This window comes from Lingula anatina, chromosome 10, assembly GCF_051362555.1.
Source record: "Lingula anatina isolate TDL-2025a chromosome 10, LinAna3.0, whole genome shotgun sequence".
Taxonomy (NCBI): domain Eukaryota; kingdom Metazoa; phylum Brachiopoda; class Lingulata; order Lingulida; family Lingulidae; genus Lingula; species Lingula anatina.
The window spans coordinates 16,442,512-16,464,554 of record NC_141776.1 but is presented as its reverse complement, the minus strand read 5'-3'; the positions used below and the strand labels follow the sequence as shown (position 1 = coordinate 16,464,554).

Genomic DNA, 22,043 nt, shown 5'->3' with positions numbered 1-22,043 from the left:
GATAATAATAATAATAACATAATGGTGATAATGATGAAGTTTCAGCAAAAAACAATAATGGCATTTATTTCTTACAGTGAAAAACAGATGGGGGTTGTACTGTTAAACCATTGTAGAATATCATCTAGTAAACAGTGGAAACGATATGTAATAGGTCTTAGATGCAATTATTATTAATATTATTATCATTATTTTAATGAAGGCCACTCCAAAATTTTATAATGTTGTGTAGGGAGCATAAACAAAGATTGAGACAGACACATTATTGATAGTGTTACTCAGAGTCTGTTCATATTTGATCTACTGGAGCATATAGAACTGCATAATTTTATTGCACACGGCTCAGAATTAAAAGCCAAAAATGTCAGGGAAAACGATGCAAAATTTATTGAAAAAAATGCTGTTTGCTGTTGAATTTTTTTAATGTGTGCTGAGGTCCATGGAGTTCATAAAAATCAGAAGAAAGAATATCTTCCACTTTTTATTCTGGTCCATGAAAATGAGAATAATTGTAGCAAATAAAGTATTTTTTACCAGTGGTGCAGTTCAGAGGACTGTAGGTAGTAGACTAAATTGTCTTCTTTTTTTTTCTTAGCAAATGAGTGATTTCTGTATAAGGTTCTATTTGCATTGGACTTTATGCTTGTTAATATTGATATGAGTGCTTGAAATTTCAACACCTATGGTTATTTGCAGCCTGGTTTGTTGGTTATCAGTGAACACCATTTAGAGTCCACCACTGGGAGATTTCTCTATGAACATCAATCCTGTTAGCAGTGTGGTAGTGGAAAGCTGTGCTCTGGGGAAATTAAGATGGTTTATGATACAGATGTTAATTTCTAGTAGAAATAGTGAAATTATGATGCACGGCCTTGGTTATTTAATGAATGAGTCTCATCAGACGTAAGCTTCAGGGGACGATTCAAAATGGAAATGAACTGAAGAGGCTTCAACAGACCACCAGATTTATTATTCAGTGAGTTAGATGTCCTAGTCACTGTGGAGTCTCAGGGTATTTCTACCATTCTTTGCACACAGAGATACCTCACATCCTGGTTGATTAACCTTGTCTATCTGATGGATGAGTTAAAGGGCTTTTTTTCCTTCTTTTAAAGCACCTCATCTGTATAATTCATTTTGGTCTCTGCTAAGAGCGAATTTACAGCTTACAGGCACAGGTTGCAAGGGTGATTTTAATTACTTTTTTCTCAGATCATTTGTCTCAGCTAGCTCTTTTCACAACATTGAGTTTCAGTGATTACTCTCAACTCTCTGCTATCAGCATTTTCTGCAAGAATTTAAAGGAATATCCATGGCTTCATACATGTATCTTCCCATTGGATTTCATTATATCATATACATGTATCTTTTATCACCGGTGCATAGGCTGCTGCTACTCTAACATGTGTGCTTTTACATGCAACATCCTTTCTTTGTGCATTCTTATTTACAGTTTAAATACAGTGGGTTCCTAACTCCCAGAGTATAGCTTACACAGATCTGGTGTGCACAGACACAAAAATCAATAGGATCAGTTTTCAGGGGTTGTCTGTTTTTTCTTCTGCAACTGCCCTCTTGAGAAAATTAAACTGTTTTTGTTGGATATTGATCACTGTTGTTCTACTGCTAGCCGTGCCTCATAAGTGCTATCTTTTTGTAGCTGATCTGATTCTCATTGATCTGTTTTAGTTTCTCATGTTTTATAAGGTGTTGAGACTGTGTCATATTATACATTTTTTTTCTCGCTCTTTGCTTGAATTTTCTTCATTGATTTGTTTTTCTCTAACTAGTACCTCAACTTCTGTTATATTTTCTGGAAGAGATGGTAATGTTGTATTTTCCAAACAAAGGCATACTTTCACCATATACGGTTGATATTCTAGGATATTACTCATAAATTTTTTTTAATTCCAGGGATTATACAAAAAAGTCAGAAATTTGGTTCTGCTGGTTGCAAATATGACAGTTATGTTCTCAGATATTTTAGTAATGCTGTTGAAGGTGTGACTATTGTGCTTGCAAATATTGCACTGATTATGTTTTTATTGTGTTTTCTAGGCTGTTACAAATGAGGATGTGACACAAGAAGAGCTTGGAGGAGCTAAAACTCACACATCTGTGTCAGGTAAGAAAATATTGAGATGCAAAATTTTAAGTTTGACTTTTTTTAATGAGTATAATATATCGAAATATAATTGAAGACCCATGTCAGCACAAAGAGTGAAATATCTTTGTCATAAAGAATAGTGTATACAAGAACACACTGTCACTTTTTCAGTCAATTTTCCAAAGAGGTATCTTTAATGTAAATGCCTTTGTTGTACCATTTTATATACCTATGTAATATTTAATCTTATTGGTGGAAAATACCTAAAAACATGATCATCTCAAATGTTGTTTCAGGAGTGGCACATGGAGCTTTTGCCAATGATGTGGAAGCCCTTGAGAAACTGAGAGAGCTGTTCAATTTCCTTCCTCTAAGTAACAAAGATCCATCTCCTATGAGAGATTACGATGATCCATGGTAAGATTACATGGTTGTCAGTCAGAGTCACAGAAATATTTTTCAAGAGATGATTGCATATGTGTAATGATAGGTCTAACAGAGGTTTGGAACTGTGTATAACAAGGTCACATGGTTTGACAAATCTGGAACTTTGTGTAACAAGGTCACATGGTTTGACAAATCTGGAACTTTGTGTAACAAGGTCACATGGTTTGACAGATCTGGAACTGTTTGTTAAGCATTTAAACAATTGAAATTGCCTCCGCTGAGAAATAGAGAGATGAGGCGATCGAAAATTGTTTTATATATATTTTATTAAATCATATGGTGCCTTCATGAAACGCTTCTAACCATTGTAAATTCATGATTTATGTAACATTTCTGTTAAAGTTTCTTAACAAAATGCATAGAAAAAAAAAACAAAATGCATAGAATTGAGTATCTCATATACATGTGGTATTGACAGATAGTGGTCTAACATATGTTATATTATATCTATTTGATTCAGGGACAGAGATGTTCCAGGACTTGAAACTGTCGTCCCACTGGAGAGCACCGCAGCCTATGACATGCATGATGTCATATATGGGGTAGGAGACAGAATAAAATACCTCTTATATATGGATGTTATATTCATGCATTTATATATGTATTTATCTATGTATTTATTTAAATATGTGAATTGATTTTAAATTTTATTAATGAATTAATTAATTTGAGTTCTCATGCTGGACTGATGTCTTTGATGTTTGTAGAGCTTCTATCATTGAAACGTTGATAGAAAATTAAGACAGTACTATCGTTGCAGTGGGTAATGAAATATCAAATTATCAAAAATTGTTTACGCTCTCTCTCTTCCTTCACCTTGTTACATCATAAATTCAAAATATGGACCAAATTTAACTTAATTGTTTTATTTTCATGCCTAAATCTGATTCAGTCACGTTTTCAAAACTTGCAATTTTATTCTTCCCAAGGTTGTTGATGAGAGAGACTTCTTTGAGATCATGCCAAACTTTGCTAAGAACATCATAGTTGGCTTTGCACGTATGGCAGGAAGAACAGTAGGCATTGTGGGTAATAACCCCAAAGTTGCTGCAGGTACGCATATCACTGTGTTTGTTTACTTTGCCCTCCACTGCTACTTTAATACTTTATACAGAGCATAAAAACATATAACTTGTACTGCACTGTACAATACAGACATTTTATTTTTTCCAAGTGTTTTTTATTGAGTAGAAACACATATCGATATGTCACATTGTGTTAGTTATGATATTGCTGTAAGTTTTACTTGTTAGATATGATGATGGAAAACTCAGGAAACTATAAATGCAGGTCCACCTAGTCATAGCCTATATGCATATTATTTCTGTGTGTGCTGCTAATAACTGTTTTATTTGTGCCCTAGGTTGTCTTGACATCAACTCTTCAGTGAAAGGAGCCAGGTTTGTGAGGTTCTGTGACGCGTTCAATATTCCTCTCATCACATTTGTGGACGTCCCAGGATTCCTGCCAGGTTGGTGAAGATGAAACACCAGAAAACACCATAGTATTTACAAATAATTTAAAAAGTTGTTTCTATTAAGACTAATTTTTAAAACGTTTTTTACCTAAAGGGTATGTTTTTATCATCAGAATAGAGACAAAGAAAAACCTATTTTATATACATGGAAATTATTCTTTAAAGCTTCCCATTGCTATGTTAAAACATTCTAAAATCTGTGGCTGTTGTGTGGCACATGGTTGTCATGTTTATAAATTTGTTTTTGATGCCTAAACAGATGCTTAACAATATGATGCTTTTGAAAAAAAAAACCTTTAAAATGATGCACCAAACTGGGGATATAAATATTTCATAAGTATGATGTGAAGCACTTAATTTCAAATTGATACTGATAGATTAACATCAGGCATTTCTTTCAAGGTACCAATCAAGAATATGGAGGTATTATCCGTCATGGTGCCAAGTTCATCTATGCCTATGCTGAGGCTACAGTTCCTAAAATCACTGTCATCACAAGAAAGGTAAAAATTGAATTTAAATTAATATTTATTTACATACAGAAGTTATATTGTTCTTTTATAATTGTTGACTATTAGTATGAAATGTAGAATAAATTTAGAATGCAGCATATAAGATGATCTTGTTTTTTTTTTTCTTTCTGTAAAATTTACAATGTCCAAATAATAAGAATTATTTCATCATTTTTCCTGTTGTTAGCAAATCACAATCATCCAAATGAAATGGTTTCATTGATTAGCTGATAACTTTTTTGTCATAAATCCAACAATCCTTTCACAATAATAACTCCTTTTTTATCATTTGTGGTAGGCATATGGTGGAGCCTATTGTGTCATGAGTTCAAAACATCTCCGTGGTGATACGAACTATACCTGGCCAACAGCTGAAGTGGCAGTAATGGGAGCACAGGTAACTACAATGGATGGTTTGAGGAGTTTATGATTATCATTAGGCATTTAGTTGATAAACTAGTTTATACACAAAGTTTTTAAAATCTGTCTTTGGACTTTAAGTATCTGTGAAAAAATGATTGCTCTAGTTACTGAGATGGTTTTTTGCACCCGTAAACCGTCAGTGACCAGTAGAGGTCTTTGCAAGGAGACAGCAACATTATCAAATCTGGAACAACCGTCTAATGCCAAATCAACATTGCCAGACTGCAAACAGATTAAATTGCATGAGTGTCAGTCACCTAAATTTCAGCCAAAAAATAATTAATGCAGGAAGAAGTGAAATAATAACAATTTTGGATCTTAAAGAATGGTGTACTATTTTTACATTTCAGGGAGCAGTGCAGATTATTTTCCGTGATGAACAGAAAAGATCAGCAGCAGAGAAGGAATATGTGGAGTCATTCTCAAATCCTTTCCCAGCTGCTGTCAGAGGTAATAATTGTTTATTTGTTGAAATATTTTTTATTAATATTTTTCTTCTTCTTTGAAGTTCCAACTCATGTTACTTACACCTGTGGCATTTCTCAGCATATCATTAATTTAAAATTCATCTGATTTTTCATTGCATGAATATCACATCATGAAATACCTCATAACCCATTTCACTATATATAACAAGTCATATATATCCATTAGTTTTTTTTAAAAATTAATCACAGATTCTATAGTCATTTTTTAGCCATGACATTGTTCATTTTATATTATGTTATTTGAAAATAAATTACTTTTCTTGTATTGCCATTTTGAAATGATTCCAGTTTAGCCATGGCAATATCCACCCTTTATTATATTCTCTGTATCCTAGGCTTTAGCAAGCAAGCAATCCAGGAACCATTTAGATGGCCCTTTTGAAAAGCTAGCCCCCTCCCCCCTTCTCCCTGTAGTGTCTTAATTACATGTTAACCTGTCCCATCTCGTATATTTGAAAGTATAATTCTGGTTTTTGCTTCCAGGCTATGTTGATGACATCATCATGCCTCACACCACTAGGAAACGTATCAACCAGGACCTGGCGCTCCTACAGAGCAAGAAGCAAGAAAACCCCTGGAAGAAACACGGAAATATCCCTCTGTAAAGATGGCCTCTTTCTCGCACAAGTCAAGGTCGTTTGTCATCAGGTGCTTCAGCTTATGTAAACACACTGGAAATATCATTGAAATGTCATATACTGCAAGCTGGAGTATAAGTTAATAATATTGTTGTGGAGAGAGTGAAGTGATTTAGATAAGGATAAACATATAGATACCATGATAATGACTGTACACTTGTACATTTGTTCTTCTTCCAGCTTACATATACAGTAGACTTCACATATTATACATCTCTCTTTAACTGGACACTACCCCATAGTGTACTTAATCCCAGATGTCCCAGTCCCGTCTGACAACAAGGAACAGTATATTCACATAACCAACTTAGCACAAAAATTGCCAGTGTCAATTAGAACATGATATATGGGAGGTCTACTGTATGTGTAATATAGTGGCATTTTTACAGTAATTTTGCCTATCAGAAGGCAAGGTGATCCATGCACTTGAAATTTGAATGAAATTCTAAACATTATTTTCTGATCATTGAACAATGCTCTCAGTTGTCAGCATATAGGTCTTTAGTTGGTGTTTTTTTTTTTTGTTTTTTTTTTTTTTTTTGAAAGTGGGGGATATTGTCAGTTGTAGTTTTTGTTGGGAATGCACTGCAGTTTAAGAGATTGTTTATAGGAAGTTGGATTCAGTTTATTATATCTGATTGGAGAACTTAAAGGGGACACCAGGCAATTATTATTGTTATTATAGTCATCATTACTATTATTATATGTATTTGAATTGTCTAGAGTATAAATAAACAAACACTGATATTATATACTGAGCAATTTGTTAAAATGCCCTTCAAGGCATCATTTTGTAAACTATTTTTTTCTATCTTGGGCATGTTATATCTAATTCTGCTTCCCAAATATCATTTGGATGATGTTTGCTTACCAAATTTCCAACAATCAGAAAGTTTGGTTTTATTCACACATCAAGACTGTGAGTGTTGATGTGATTTAAATTTTCTGATTTTATGTGAAAATTGTCTAATGGAAATATTAGTTGGCAGGTACAATATACAGCAAATGCATATCCATTCGAGTTTGCTATGCTTGCCTCAGTATATTTCTAGGCTCAAATACTATTATAGTATGCTATATTTGTATGCTATTGTTGTAATTGGTGATATGATACTATGACATTTCATGTATTATATTTGTTAAATGTGATTTTTAAAATGTTTTGATGCTGTACAAATAGTTTTTCAAGAACGATTTCCATGAAACAGCATATGAATTGATAAAAGTTGGATTGATTTTATACATTCTAATCATTGACATTTCGTTTTACCAACATAACAGTTGGTGGAAAATGCTGATAAAGAACCAGTTTGAATGTGTCAGTATAAAGCAGTAGCTTTGATCATGATAATATTACAGCAGATTCAACTATTACAAGATGTACACTGCAGCATTGTAATAAACGCACAGCTTTATCAATTCTGGATTTTCTTGCTGTTTATAAAGGTGTACAACTCAGTTTCAGCAGATCTAAAAATATGCTTATGTACGACACAGCTTTTCTTATTCCTCATTATGTGCTCATCCTGTTTTGAAATTCTATCCAACTTGCATTTGCTTAAAAATGTTATCCTTTATAATGAATATATTATGAATTTATTTTGTAGATAATCAACACATGAAGCATTTTGCATTAAAAATTATAGCAAAAAAAAAGTCATGATTAATAAAAATCAACAAAATGATAAAATAATATTTTATTTCTGATTAATCCTACAAAGTCTCTTTCTGCTATTATGACGTTGGGCACAAGGCGTTTTTGCAAAAACTGTACTTGGGTTTTAACCAATTAAAACTGGTCAGTTATTTCAAACATCTTAATTTAAAATAAAGGAATAATTTGCACAAATTTTATCTTAATGTGTCAATAAATTTACACCAAAAATGCTGAAGTAAATAATCAATGATGCCATTATAAGACAGTCAGCTTAGCATATGAACTAGAATTTAATATTTGTGAATCTGCTATTTTGACAAATGGATTTCATTTTCATGCTCCGCCTACTAATGTAGTATCTTAGGCTTGGAAGCAAGTATATTATCTATATCTTGCAATGCTTGTTTTGATCTCTGCAGAGCCATTCTTACAGAAGTCTCCATATCCATATGCTTTGTCAAGGAGCCACCACCAGACCAGTTCTCTTGCTGCTCTGATACTGTCACATGACTGGTCACATAACTTGTTACCTGACTTTCTGGGTGTCGTCTGCCTTGGTTGTCACTTTTCAAATGGGTAAATGGATGGCTATTTTCAAGGATATCTGGCTTTGATCAAGGAACATTTTCAAATGAAGCATTTCAATTTATATATGTTCTAGACAATTTATTTTAATTTCTTAATTTCAAGTGATATGCGTTTTTCATAAGGATACAATTGAAACACTGAATTTTCTTCAACTCTGACTGGATGGACCTGCAAAGCAAAAGCGATCATAATAAACTGTTCTTCAGTATAGTGCTGTGAGGTATCTGTAACAAAGTAACATTCCTATAGTGTCCCTATTTTCTCATCATAACATCTTTTACTTAAAAACTGCTGTATTACTGCAAGTATATTGTACAACTGTAATAACCACAACTGTGCTGACACGGAAATTTAATTTTCTTACCATATCAATCTTCCTGAACACTTGTTTTGCCTACCTTTGTTTCACTGGATCATAGACTGTGTCTTTGTAGAAGTCTTTGCGTTCACCAGGCAACGTATTTACCCACTCGGCCCACTCTTCAGCTACTCTCACATACCTGGTTAAGACATTTACATCTTCAGAAATGTGTTTAATCTAGAAACTGTTCTCATTAATATCTAAAACAGAGTTTATAAAATAAGCAATGTAAAAAACTAATGATTATGCATTTGGACTTTTCTTTTCTGGAATATATATAATGGGACATATTTTGAAATTATATTTACATAACTTTGGCATCATTTTCTGCTGCTTTGCATTATTACTTAAGTACCCTCTGTTATGGAAAGAAATCAACATTAATTAAGTGATATAAAAAAGTTATGCAAATATTTCATAAAATGTGTGCACCAGTGATATAACAAAAATATTTTGGTGTCTTATGGACCGACCCTGAAATACATTATTATCCTACATACTTAGCATAGTTGCCAGGTTGCGCAGCAGGAACAGTTTTATAGACACCAGATGGCAGTAGTAGTCGACACAGACCAGGGACGAGCTCGGAGGGTCTGCCCCTGTACATCAGTGAGGCTGGAGGATGCCTGGAGGGCTCAACCATCTGAAAGTATACAGCTAAATACTGACATTTTCAGTTTCCAAATACAGTGAAGTTATTAACCAAGAACTGAAGTATATTATGGTAAAACTGAAATATAAACTGCTACTGTGTTTGGACAGTAAACTGTTACTAGCTGGTCACAGAAATGTCTAATTCAATGGGTAGTATCAAATGTTCACCTTGCTTCCATGGGCAAAGTTGGGCACCAAAAGCAATATCTATTTTCATGTAGTAGGCAGAACTTTTGGATTCAAGATAAAAGTACTTACGTATCACCTTACAAACTGCATCAATACTTCATATCTGTAATATTATCTGAACGTCAACTTCCCCATGTCTTGCAATTTTAAAAATACAAAAAGCACAACACCAACAGCCTAGTTGTCCAAACCATCACATAATCATTACACAATTAAGCTACTAATATCAATGCCACCATTAGGAAGAAAACCATAGTTATTATAATAAATCAACCTACCTGGCTAACTTTTTCAGGGCTGTGTTTCTTACACACATTGACGCGCCTGCTAAAATCACACAACATATCGAGGCATGTTCTATCTGTAAAGGTTATCCTGATTCTACCGTCAGAGTAGGCCAGGAAACGCCCTATCCCGTCAACCTGAGCTTCTTCAAGGAGGACAGTGGATAATGGTTCGTGGATTTTATCCATCTTTGGAGTTTCCTGAAAAAATGTTCTGCATTATTCAAATATAAATTACTGTAATGCCACAGGGAGTGAGAAAAAAATGGAGAAAGAACATGAGGGGGGGAGAAGCAAGAGAAAGCGAGAGAGAGCAAGAAGGTGGAAAAGAAGCTACATGTAGAATGAGAAAGAGGGAATGTGGGTAGGAAGAACAAAAGACAAACAGACAGCTGCCTCACCTTCCAGCAGCAGTTTTCCTGTCCTCCACTAAGAGACAGAGAGTCCTGCAGCACAGAGTTCAGCAGCTGGGCCCCTGCCCTGATCAGTCTTCTCACAGAGTACCTGGCAAAGGCTGTGTCTGGTGGGGGAGTCTTCACTGAATGAACTCGTTCTTCAACCTGATAAATAATGATAAATACAGGGAAATGATGTGTGTAAATATGAAAAGCATCTTGTGTAACTGTTTCTTTGTGTGTACCCTTTGTAATATCAATAAAAAAAACTGCTAATAAAAAGAAAAAGTTATCTGACATTTTCTCATATGCAAATACTTGTTGTCCACTAGATAAAAAAAGTTGTTTCCTTTACAAATTTTAATTTAATATTAAAATATTCTGCATCACTGACAGGTTACCTTTCCCTCCTTGTAAATATACTGTGTAAAGAAAACTCCTGCTGCTCCCTGGGACCTGAGTAGTGACCCATCCCCTGGATAGATCTCAATACTGGGGCAGGGGGAGTACAAACACCTGGGAAATGTACACATATTATAACATAACATGTGCATGAAGTAAGAAAATACAAAATTATAAAATATTTATAAATAATTCAACTGTTTGTAAAAAAAATGAAAACAAAAATAAAAATAAATAAATACATAAATAAAACAAAAAACTCTATGCAATAACTTGGCTGATACTGATAAGCAGAAAAACAGAAATATTGAAGATATATTTTCAACCAGTTTGTTTATATATTTACCTGTAAACAACTCCTCCTACGCAAGCAACCTTGACCTTGCTCCAGAAGACCCCAAGGTCAAGGTTAACTAGTGGGGCATCTGCTGCCTTCCATTTGTGTAAGTGGAGAGCAGAACAGTTTGAGGGGAGAGAGTGAGGCAAGGAAGACTTTAATTTATACACATATTGTGATTCATGCTGAGATGGATTTTGACTTCTACAGCTACACGTATTTGCCTTGTAGTTGACTTTTTCCCCACTGCCCAATGACTTCTTTCCAAATTTGTGACCTTTCTGTGGGATGTCTGCATCTGCACTATCCTTCATTAGTTGACATGTGCAATTATCATTATGAATGTCACCGTCACTCTCTCCACTTGAATGTGCAACATCCTTGGAATCGTCATCTTTTTTCAGACTTCTGTGCCAGATTTGTTCAGCCAGCTTGAGAGGCTGTCTCCAGCATTCTGGGTACTTTTTCACAGAAAAATGCTGACTCATCCACACATAGTCCCATTTGGATTTTCCAGCCTCTGCGTGTGCAACAGTATCATTACCATCAGGGTCATCCATTACAGATATGCTTCTTTTATTCAATTCAGGAGAAGCTGTCATGTATTCCACACTAGATGGCGCCCTCTTGTTGCCTTGGTGACCATCCTTATTATCAGCTTTGTAGCCATCTTGGAGTAGACTTCTAGACATTTCCAGACTTTCTGTGAGCTGTCTTGGTCGTTTCTGGCTGAGTTTTGCCAAGAAGTGGACAGTGAAATCTTGACCGTGAGGAGACAGGACTAGGTGTGAAAACTCTGTAAGAATGAATGAATGAATAAATAAATAAATAAATAAATAAATAAATAAATAAATAAATTTTCAGTAAACCAAACAGGAGAGAATAAAATGTAACAAAACACTTGATACTTGGACATTATACTTGGGATGTCAGGTGGGGAGCTTGTACAGAGATGCATTGTACATACCTTCATCAGCGGTCACTTTCACAGATCCACTGTCCAGTAATGTCCACTGTATTGACTCTATAGTGGATGACCAGGACACCTCCACTTTGTCTGCATGCAGGCTCTAAGGGTGCATTCCCAGAGATTTAGATCGATCCAGAGATTTAGATTTAGATCGACCTAACTCCCTGGGGGTTCATGCTAAATTGCAGTCAGCCGAGCGCACACCATAGTTAACTACCCTCTTACAGCTTTTAGTCGGTGGGACAGACGCTTAAGCCGGCTAAGCTGACAGTAATCTAGTGAGACTCCCCACAGGGATAGATCGATCTAAAATCTATGGGAATGGTGTAAGATTTCATTCAATTTTGTTAATACTAGTACATACATATAATGGAATGCATGGGAGTATAAAACACAAATGAGATTGAATTGAAAATAGTTTGTGCAATCAGGACCCATTTTACAAAAAAATCAGTGTCTAAAATTAAAAATCAATGCCTTAAATTATCGCAAAAAAAAAGTATCAAACTCAAACAAAATACAACGGACGTATCAGAAATAATTATGGAAAATGTGTTCGGTACATGTAGGTGCGACCATACCAGTATGTTCTCTCTGGCAATGAGTTCTCTGCATAAATAAGGCCTCTCAGCAAATCTGTTCCTGAACTCCAAAGCTGCCAGTACTTTCTCCCTGTATTCACTGGTCACATACATACAGCGCTGCTGGATTCTTCTTATACCTATACAACATATACTGTATATTAGCACATGTAATCAAATACTAGTACTGAATACTAGTAAGGCTGTTTTTCACACCATAAATACATATTTGGAACTGAAATCAGTAAATTTATCTTAATTTGCTCTTTGCATTTTTTCCATACTTTGATAAAAAAACACACCAAAGTCAGTGTGATATAAATTATATAAAGATATTTTGAGGTCATTTACCCAAAATATGTACCAGAAGTGACTGTTACTGATTAACTTATGTGATGCTGACTTTTCATACTAGTAGTTGGAGGTGTCTCAATAGTCGGAAGGTTCATTGGTCCGAAAATCATGGGAACATTTTCATCGTTTTTTTAATCAAGGGTTCATTGGTCCGAAGGTTTTATAGTGAACTTTCGGACCAATGAACATTCGGACTGTTGAACCTTCAGACTATTGCTACTGCCCCCTATCTGTATGTCATTACTCTCACCATGCAGTGTATGTTGCCCATGGCCAGGTGGTTGATCATGTACAAAGGCACTTCCACAGGGAGACATCTGGAGCTTACAGCCATCTGTGTACATCACTTCCACTGCATCATTGCTATACAGCACAAACTGGGTGGCCGCAGCAGACATCTGGATAGAGAAATAGTGGATAATATAAAACAAATATATACTGGTGCCTATGTAATTCAAATAATTTGGTGTTTAATAACATACATGTATATACATTAAATGATAGTTCCTCTAACATGCAATCATGAATGGATATTTAAAAATTAACATTAGGCCACATTGATTTATTTTTATGGTGACATCCATTGGGTAACCCAAAATTAATGCCCATGGGGAAAATCCAAAAAAAAAAAAAAAAAATGCTGCTATATCCAGAAAATATGCATTAAATCAGTTTCATAGGCCTTAATATAACAAGGTGATCAGTGCATTGTATTGTCACTACTGCAGGGTTTGAACCTTAAAGCACCTGCTGACCATACAGATGTAATGCTAACTTTCAGTAAACAGAATACATCAGTAATAATAAAGTAACACTAAATGGTATTTGCACTGTAATTCATTGAACTGAGAATATTTGTGCAATTTTTTTCTAGACCACTCCCCCTCTCTACCCCTTCCTGAAACAAAATACAACTTGAACTACTGGTGCACTGTATATTGCTGTGTATAAATTTTAAACAAAAACGCCACCTTTTCATAAGGACGAAAACGTCCTGGTTTGGTATCCCCTTCAAATGTGACTTTTTTCGAGGTCTTGGTCGATATGGATTCGCCTTAGCCTAGAAAAAAGTTCAATAAACCAAAGTGTCAGTTTCACAATTCGCGCAATCCTCTTGAAAGTCGTTTTGTGACTTATTCCTAAGAACAAAAAGGAATATTTTTTGAAGAAAGAAAAGCAGACTGTTAGTTTAACGTACATAAAATTATTTTCTAATAAAGAAAATTTACTAATATGGTACGAATTGGTGATAGATTTTGGGGTTTGTGGGAGAGATAAATACCCGTCAGAATAAACTAATTACAAGATTTATTTGCGGAGCAAATCACGTTCATTTTTGACAAATGGGGAAAACGTGATCCAGTCAGTGCGTGACTGCCCTGACCATGACCCAGGCTTTCACGTTATGTCTGTTTGGAAGTCAATTGCCACTGCTGATAATATTTAGCTTGTAGTTTTCTTTAAGGTTGTCACACCAAGACGCAGCGACTGCAGGTGACAGTAACGATGTCTACATTAAGGCGTTTTATTATTCCTAAAAACATCCAAGCTTGTAGATCACTTTTTGGAAGAGCATTATCTCGAAATTTGGGCTCAGTTTCTTACTTGTCTGGGTTTATAAACAAAAGCGCACCGTCCAATTCTCCTTGCGTCTCCACGGAGTTTTCGTCATTTAAAAGAGGTAAACGCGCATTAACAAACTGATCATGTGTACACTGTCTTGTTTAACGTTGCATTATTTCAGTCCATATGTTTTATTTATAACGTGATTTTAAAGGTGGGATATGCCTGCAAGCCTGTTAAAAATAAAGCACAGCAGTGTTGCTTTTACACACTTCGATACAATGTTGATGGAAGTGGACTAAAATTGACAAAAAAACCTCGAATAGTTGAGAATATGGTCGAAAAAAATATAAACCAAACTTTCAAGGTCATTGAGGGAGATACTGCTTGGCACAAGGGCAAAGTAATGTCATTGTAACATGATTTTTTTAATGTTCCTTTTCATAGCTTTTTGTACAGAGAATAAAGAGCTCCCATGGACAGACCTGGACTATGAGGCCCTGTGTGTGTTACTAGAGAGTGGTAATATACAGCTGTTTGATGTCCGGAATCCTTGGGAGGTGGAAGCCACTGGAATGATTCCCCAGGCCATAAACTTGCCCTGTGAGTACACAGTTAATTATTGTCAGAGAAGGAATTTCATCAGCTGTGTTTTGTCATAAGATTAGTTTTTTCTTCAATCAGCAGCTTCATATTGAAATAATTTACTTCCAATATTTCAGTGTCTGACAGAGCATCTTTGCCAGAAATATTGGAGGTGAATTAATTAATTTCAATAATAAGCTGTTGATTGAAGAAAAATTTTATTTATTCACGCTTTATTATTGCACCATTCAGTCTGCAATGTAAGAGAAGAATTTCATCAACTGTGTCATGTGCTAAAAAATTGAAGCAGTAATTTTTTTAGTCGATCAATAGCTTATATTGAAAATGTTGAACTAGTGCATCTATTCCATTATACTTTCAATACTTCAATGTCTATTAAGAGCACATTCCTCAGGGTGAATCAGCATTATAGCTTCACTACAAATGCCAATAAAACAAAAGCTTAAAACTAATGTGTTTATTAAATTAGAACCTGCTTGGTGAATGACTTATAAATGGCCTTAGTTATAGAGTGCCTTTACCAGCTAGCATGGTGCCTCCATTGTGTAAAATGCCATTCTGTATTTTAGATATTCATTTTGCTTATATGTATTCAGCTTTGGCTCTATCGATTTTTTTTCCCTTTTTGACTCTGAACCTTGATTTGATATTGTTTAATTTGTAAGTGCATCTGAAATGAGTTTGTTCTATTTCAGAAAAGTGTTAAAACATGTTGATGTTGTTTTAGCTATCACAGTCTGATATGTTGATATGTGTGTGTGTGTGAGAGAGAGAGAGAGAGAGAGAGAGAGAGAGAGAGAATCTTATCTTGATAGCTTAGTACACTGTACCCTACTTTATGTCTTTTTCTTTGAATTAATTACATGTACCTCCTAGAGCTTTTCTCTTTTATCTGCATTTTTCAACTTCAGTGGGAGAAATTAAGGCTGCTTTTGAGATGCCTCCCCATAAATTTGAAGCTTTATACAAGGCTGAGCAACCAGAGCCAGAAGATGATAACATTGTATTTTATTGCCGCTCAGGAGTGCGCAGTCGTAATGCAATGAACACTGTGCATGAACTTGGTTTTGGGAAGTGAGTGAAAAGCAGGTTGTTTTTGGTGTTGTGTTGAAAGGAGTTTTTTGTTTGGCACATGTTATTGGGTACATGCACCAGTAATTGTAGTGCTGTGCCTTGTTTTACCATACTAGAGGGGTGTTGTAATGAAACAATCTTCTAATATATTCCTACGCCTGTGAGAAAACATTCTGTAACCCAAGAATTAAGGATTCTGATGCATTGCACTCATGGCTTATTTTTATTTTATTTTTTTTTTTGTAAAGAATTATGCTACATTGATGCTGGGCAGATAGCAACCCTTGGCGTTATATTAACACTTAGATTGTATGCTTGACAGCTTTTTCTGAGTTAATTTGAATAATATTTACATTTTATACTAACATTTACAGGTTTGATAGACTAACAGATGTGCTGTTGTGTTTAATGTTAAATATTTTCTAAATGTCTTATTTTTTTTGACAACAGTTTTAAATACTAGTACTGGGTATACATAACACATTCTGTGTCCAAGATTCATTTTGTGAAGTGCAGGCTTAAAGACGTCCCTTTCTCTTTAGTCTCATACTTTTCAAAATCCACAAGTTTGTCATTTTCTCTAATTTTTTTAGATTAGGCCACACTTTTTTATTTTTATGGATGACATCCTGCGCGCGCACCGATTTTCATCCGTTCTCCGAAAAAAAATCCCCTTTTTGGACTGTTTTTTTTTTTTTTTTCACCCTCTCGCACCGATTTTGGGGTCCCCAGAAGATGTCATCCATAGAAATAAAAAAGGCCTTAGTAAAAGAAAAAAAAAGATACTAATTTCAGGAACCTGCATGCTGAAACACCTGATTTTTTTTTTTTAATTATCTTGTTCAGTAAACTTTCCCCCATAAATCTCCCCAGACAGTGAGAAAATAAGTCTGCCTATTTTCTCTCACACAGTGGATGAACTCGAGGAAGCACTTAAACTGCCCCCGGATAGTTTTATGGCAAAGTACGGGACAGAGCAACCCATGAAGCATGATGCTGATATTGTCTTCTCATGTAGAAGTGGAAAAAGAAGTCAGACTGCATATGAACTAGCTCATAGCCTGGGCTTCACAAAGTGAGTGTCCTATAGTGTAGAACAGTTTGCATGTTTCTTAGGACCCATTCCCATGGACACCAGCAATCTACAAAGGTCAACCCATCTCTGCAGGGTCTCCCTCTGTCTGCAGTCAGGGAGTTTTTTTTTTTTTTTTTACCTGAAAGAGTTGACTTAATTACCCCCATAATTGACCAAGTTTGAGAAATGTCATAGGTCCTGGATCAAATATTGATCCAAAAGGGCAATTCTCTCACCCCCCCCCCCCCACCCCCCCACCCCCTCCACACACACACATACACACACACAGAGGATGCTTTCCTGTAGGATGTAGGTTTCTGATTATGGGCATATGAAATGGGGACAAAAGTATTTCTGTGGATTTTTTTAAAAATAATAAACTTTTCTAATTTACAAAGAGCTTAAATTTCTAATGTGTTGTTTATTTCTTACTTGTTCACTTTCATCACAAAGGGATTCAACTGTTATGTGTTGTTTTTTACTAATCTGCACGTTCCTTTTTTAATCCCATTTCGTAAAATGTGTTAATGTTTTTCAACTCAAAAACAACCCTACCCATTTCAATTAAACTTAATGATGTCAAGATGGCTGTTAAATTATATATGAAAACACATTAAGACTCAGTAACTGATGACAGATTACATATATTACGTATATTAAAAGGGATAACAGCTCTTCATTTTGGTAGGATAAAAGCTATTTATCAGAATAATACATTCGAATCTAAAAGCATCATTATTCATTTCAAACTTCATGCTTTGATGAATACTTATGATTTTTTTATGGGATGGTAAGGGATTACCTTAGATCAGTATTGTGAAACCTGTAGCTCTAAAAGCATCATTATTCATTGTAAACTTCATGCTTTTGTAATTACCTTTGAATTGTTTATGGGATGATATCAGCAATGGACATGTTAACCAAAACAACAAAACTCCCATCTCAGTTCCAAAATCTAAAAAGGTTGCTTTATTCAATTTCATTCAGATATTTATTACCAATTGCTAGTCAAAATAACATTTTTTCATGTGTACCTTTTTTACTTTCTGCTGAGAATCTCTGGAAGATAACTCTCACACACAATGAATGGCAACACATCTTATACTTTCTTCATTCAAGTATGTTTGAATAGAGTACTGCCACAGTCACTCGGCTTTGAACCCAAATAAACCATTATCAATATGGTGAGGGCTTACGTTAGATCAGTAGTGTGAAACCAGAAGCTCGAAAAGCATCATTTATTTCAAACTTTATGCTTTTGTGAATACTTTTGAATTGTTTATAGGATGGTAAGGGCTTATAGGAGATCAGTAGCGTGAAACAGGAAACTCGAAAAGCATCATTTATTTCGAACTTCATGCTTTTGTGAATACTTTTGAATTATTTATGGGATGGTAAGGGCTTACATTTAGATCAGTAGAGTGAAACTGGAAGCTTAGACTAATGCAGCGTATTACATTTTATTTTGCAGTGTTTCCTGTAACTTTCTGTTGCACAGTAGCATTTTCAAATTTATTAAAAGTTTTTCCTGAATTATTTTATATTTGTACAATATTATAATTTGTTTATTGACTTTTATTGTGGTAGGTACATATGTTTATTTGAGTGAACACTTGTGGTTGTGCATGATATATAATTAGTTATTTTGCAAATAAGAGTTTAAAACTTGCACAGAAAGAAATAAATCCAAAAAGATTTGCAATTTTTATGTACAGACACAGATGTGTCTGTACATATTGCCATCACCTGCGTCTGTCGTCGCCGTCGCCGTCCCTGTCGCCGTCGATGTCGCCGTCGCCGTGCACTTTCATCGTTAACACGATAAGTGGAAGACAGTTTTACTTTTTGGCTTTATATTTACAGAGCTGATAAATATTCATAAAACGCAGGTCAAGTTCGAAAATCAGCATGATCGGGCCATTATTGTAGAAGTTATGCTGTTTTTTCACTTTTCAGCATATATGCAACCTTGTTAACACATTTTAAGGAAAACCGATAGCCCTGTTGTCATGAAACTCACAGGAGTAATCAATATTACTAAAACGCAGGTCAAGTTCGAAAATCGGCATGATCGGGCCACTATTTTAGTAGTTATGCTGTTTTTTCATTTTTCAGCATATATGCAACACTGTAAACACATTATAAGAAAAACAGAAAGCCCAATTGTCATTAAACTCACAGGAATGGTCAGTCTTACTAAAACGCAGGTTGAGTTCGAAAATCAGCATAATCGGGGCATTATTTTAGAAGTTAAGCTGTTTTTTCATTATTAACATTCATTAGGCATGTTAATAGCCTTATTATTTAAGTAGTAAGATACGTAAAAGTGTTTGTTTGACATTTCCTGCATTTTTACAACATTGTTAGTTGATTATGTAAAAATGATGGTAAACATGTTATCGTGTATTGTGTAATAAAGTTTCAAAAATGGAAATAAACTCGTATCATTGCAGTTTGTCAGATTCAATCATCCACTATGTTTAGAATCTCAGAATGGAAGAAATTGGACATTTAACACTGCTCTATTGATACTTTTCTCATCTCATCAATTTTCTTAGTTGATCATATAAAAATGGCAGTAAACTGTTAATTTTGTTTTATGTTAAAAATTGTTAAAAATGGAAAAAAAAACATGTCTTGCTGTCTTGTTTACATTTTGGCATTTTCAAGTTGTGACTTTGAAGTTCCATGGGCCTGAAGACCTTTGCTAGTCACATTTTCTGAATATCCATGATACTAATATTTTATTATTAAAAATTGATGGTCATTATGCTGTTAAACATTATGTAATATGGCATCAAAATTTGAAAAAAACCTATTTTGGGCACTGCTCCCATGATTACCTTTTAAGAAAAACCATGTCACTTACTGTTTTCAAACTTACAGGAAAGAAACATGGGACTAAAATACAGCTTCAGTAGGCAATGCAGTCTGTTTGGTAATTCTTTCTGCTAGTTAAACAGTTTTTTTTTTTTTTTTGTGAAAATTTAATTTTTCACATATTGGCATTTTCAAGGTGTGACTTTGAAGTTCCACAGGCTTGAAGACCCAGGCTAGTCACATTTTCTGAAAATCCATGATACATATATTTTGTTATTAAAAATTGATTTTCATTATGCTGTTAACCATTATGTAATATTGCATCAGAATAGAAGAAAACACAATTTTGGGTGCTGCTGCCATGATGACCATTATGGGAAAACCATGTTACTTATGATTGCCAAACTTTCAAAAAAGAAATACAGGACTAAAATGCAGCCTGAGTTGGATAAGCAGTCTAATTGACTTCTTTTTCTGGAAGTTTTACATTTTCAAAGTGTGAACTTGAACTCCCATGGGCCTGAAGCCTTATGCTTGTTTCACATTTTACTTACATTGGTATTACCTGTTGAGCATAATTAAAATTTGATGTTGAATTTGCAGTTTAACATAATGTCCTTTTGCATCAGAATTGACAGTAGCCTATTTTGTTATTTCCTGCTTTTTGTCTGTACATTTGACAGCTTTGCTGCCTTGTTTATATATTTCTTTGTCAGGGTAAATTTTTCTCATTTATTTTATGAAATGTTTGAGAAAAATGTTTGAACATTTATTGGCATGACTGATTACTGTCTTAGAAGAGTTATTTTAATAACAATTGTGATAATTATTTTATAAATGAAAATTCTGGTAATTATATTAATAATAGTGTGTTCTTTTCTGTTCTGTTCTGTTTTGTTTTTTATTATTATTTATTTTTGCTTTCAGAGCTCGTCACTATATTGGTGGCTGGAACGGCTGGGCAGAGAGAAAGGGGCTCCCTCTTCAGGAAAATCCAGATAAGCCGGCGACAGGTGCCTAGAGACAAGTGCAATATAACTAGAAAACCATGCAACAAATTTATTTTCAATAGTAGCATATATTCTGTTTTGTGAGCAATCCACAACATGCAAACTTTTTTTATGAAAAGAGGAGCAGTCAGCTAATAATGGAAAAATTCCACATGCAGTGAGTCTACTTAGGTGTATTCAAATGATTGAAGATTATAATAATTATAATTATATGAACAAGTGAATTTTTGAAATTTTTCCATGTAAGAAGGAAAATTTGACTGGTTTAATTCAAAACTCCAACAATAACTGGGCTATTCCACAATCCAAGTTTTGGTGTTTCTTGACTCGTGTATAATCAGGGTTAAGGAGTTATTTTTGTAAAAAAAGAGGATTGCATATATTTTATTTTGAACAATGAATTTGACTGCAAAAAAAAAAAAAGGTTATAATGTACTTTTGAATTATGAGGGAAAGGGGAAGTTAATTTGCCCTGTTGTTTACATTTGTATCAGATCATTTCTGTAACTTTGATGAAAGGGAAGGATATCCGTAATTGTAGAATTTGCCTTTAAATGGCAACTATAATCTGAAATGTTATGTTCATTATATTTGTGTATCAAATTGGAAATATAAATCGTACGTAAAGGGTGTTTGGATTTGTGCAAGGTTTGTTGGTGCGCCTAGCGGTTGAGCATAAATGTTTACTTATTATTAAAATTTTTATTTACAGTGACATTTCTTTTTGTTTGTTTGTGGACGTTTTTTTACTTTGAGGCGTCAGGCAGTCTGCACTGCTAATATCAGTAACGCTACCTGTAACAGAGGCTTCTATAACACAAAATATAACACACGGAGTTCGTGTAAATAAGAGGAAAATCGATACTACCTCATCAACCGAGGGACAGTCAATCAACAAAAAACTCGTGCAGCATTTGGTGTGCCTAGGGTTTATCTTTCTCTATATCCTCAAAGCCTTTTGCGTCTTTTTGAAGAATATGCAACTTCTTTAAAAATACGCAATAGGTTCAATTTTCTTCTATTTGGCTGTC

General features: G+C 34.6%; 3 protein-coding genes across 4 annotated transcripts in view; 2 read left to right on the top strand and 1 right to left on the bottom strand.

Moving 5' to 3' along the window:
* Window positions 1–7,511, top strand: part of LOC106177186 (propionyl-CoA carboxylase beta chain, mitochondrial) — a 39,752-nt gene extending 32,241 nt beyond the window's left edge. Inside the window, exons 9-17 of the mRNA XM_013559890.3 lie at window positions 2,059–2,125; window positions 2,404–2,524; window positions 3,015–3,096; window positions 3,484–3,607; window positions 3,918–4,025; window positions 4,434–4,534; window positions 4,842–4,940; window positions 5,317–5,416; window positions 5,938–7,511. Coding sequence (XP_013415344.1) covers window positions 2,059–2,125; window positions 2,404–2,524; window positions 3,015–3,096; window positions 3,484–3,607; window positions 3,918–4,025; window positions 4,434–4,534; window positions 4,842–4,940; window positions 5,317–5,416; window positions 5,938–6,059 — 924 coding nt within the window. The 3' untranslated portion in view covers window positions 6,060–7,511. The remainder of the gene's footprint in view (window positions 1–2,058; window positions 2,126–2,403; window positions 2,525–3,014; window positions 3,097–3,483; window positions 3,608–3,917; window positions 4,026–4,433; window positions 4,535–4,841; window positions 4,941–5,316; window positions 5,417–5,937) is intronic.
* Window positions 7,512–7,774: 263 nt separating this feature from the next.
* LOC106181364 (uncharacterized protein C5orf34 homolog) lies at window positions 7,775–14,031 on the bottom strand. The gene is made up of 12 exons (XM_013565732.2): window positions 13,836–14,031; window positions 13,115–13,262; window positions 12,511–12,650; window positions 11,927–12,029; window positions 10,969–11,755; window positions 10,622–10,736; window positions 10,227–10,385; window positions 9,820–10,026; window positions 9,199–9,341; window positions 8,736–8,837; window positions 8,465–8,505; window positions 7,775–8,353 (listed from the first exon to the last, which is right to left on the bottom strand). Exons 2-12 carry the CDS (start codon window positions 13,260–13,262, stop codon window positions 8,097–8,099), a joined length of 2,202 nt encoding a protein of 733 aa, XP_013421186.2. The 5' UTR covers window positions 13,836–14,031; the 3' UTR covers window positions 7,775–8,096.
* Window positions 14,032–14,226: 195 nt separating this feature from the next.
* LOC106157735 (thiosulfate:glutathione sulfurtransferase-like) lies at window positions 14,227–21,639 on the top strand. 2 transcript variants are annotated; one of them, XM_013533472.2, is made up of 4 exons: window positions 14,227–14,545; window positions 14,875–15,030; window positions 15,945–16,107; window positions 20,930–21,639. In XM_013533472.2, the coding sequence occupies exons 1-4, from the start codon at window positions 14,371–14,373 to the stop codon at window positions 21,021–21,023; spliced, it is 588 nt and encodes a 195-aa protein (XP_013388926.2). In that variant the 5' UTR covers window positions 14,227–14,370; the 3' UTR covers window positions 21,024–21,639. The 2 variants fall into 2 exon arrangements, with proteins under 2 accessions (XP_013388926.2, XP_013388925.2); XM_013533471.2 differs by lacking the exon at window positions 15,945–16,107 and adding an exon at window positions 17,020–17,182 and having other exon boundaries at window positions 14,238–14,545.
* The last annotated feature ends 404 nt before the right edge of the window (window positions 21,640–22,043 follow it).

What these genes read in the sequence shown, in the direction of transcription:
- LOC106181364 (XM_013565732.2), bottom strand. Translation starts at nt 13,262, where the DNA reads ATGTCTGCTGCGGCCACCCAGTTTGTGCTGTATAGCAATGATGCAGTG. An exon ending in TTGCCAGAGAGAACATACTG is followed by an intron (nt 12,030 to 12,510) that starts GTATGGTCGCAC and finishes ATGCACCCTTAG; the next exon opens with AGCCTGCATGCAGACAAAGT. An exon ending in ATATTTACAAGGAGGGAAAG is followed by an intron (nt 10,386 to 10,621) that starts GTAACCTGTCAG and finishes ATTATTTATCAG; the next exon opens with GTTGAAGAACGAGTTCATTC.
- LOC106157735 (XM_013533472.2), top strand. Translation starts at nt 14,371, where the DNA reads ATGTCTACATTAAGGCGTTTTATTATTCCTAAAAACATCCAAGCTTGT. An exon ending in GTTTTCGTCATTTAAAAGAG is followed by an intron (nt 14,546 to 14,874) that starts GTAAACGCGCAT and finishes TCCTTTTCATAG; the next exon opens with CTTTTTGTACAGAGAATAAA. An exon ending in CCAGGCCATAAACTTGCCCT is followed by an intron (nt 15,031 to 15,944) that starts GTGAGTACACAG and finishes TTTCAACTTCAG; the next exon opens with TGGGAGAAATTAAGGCTGCT.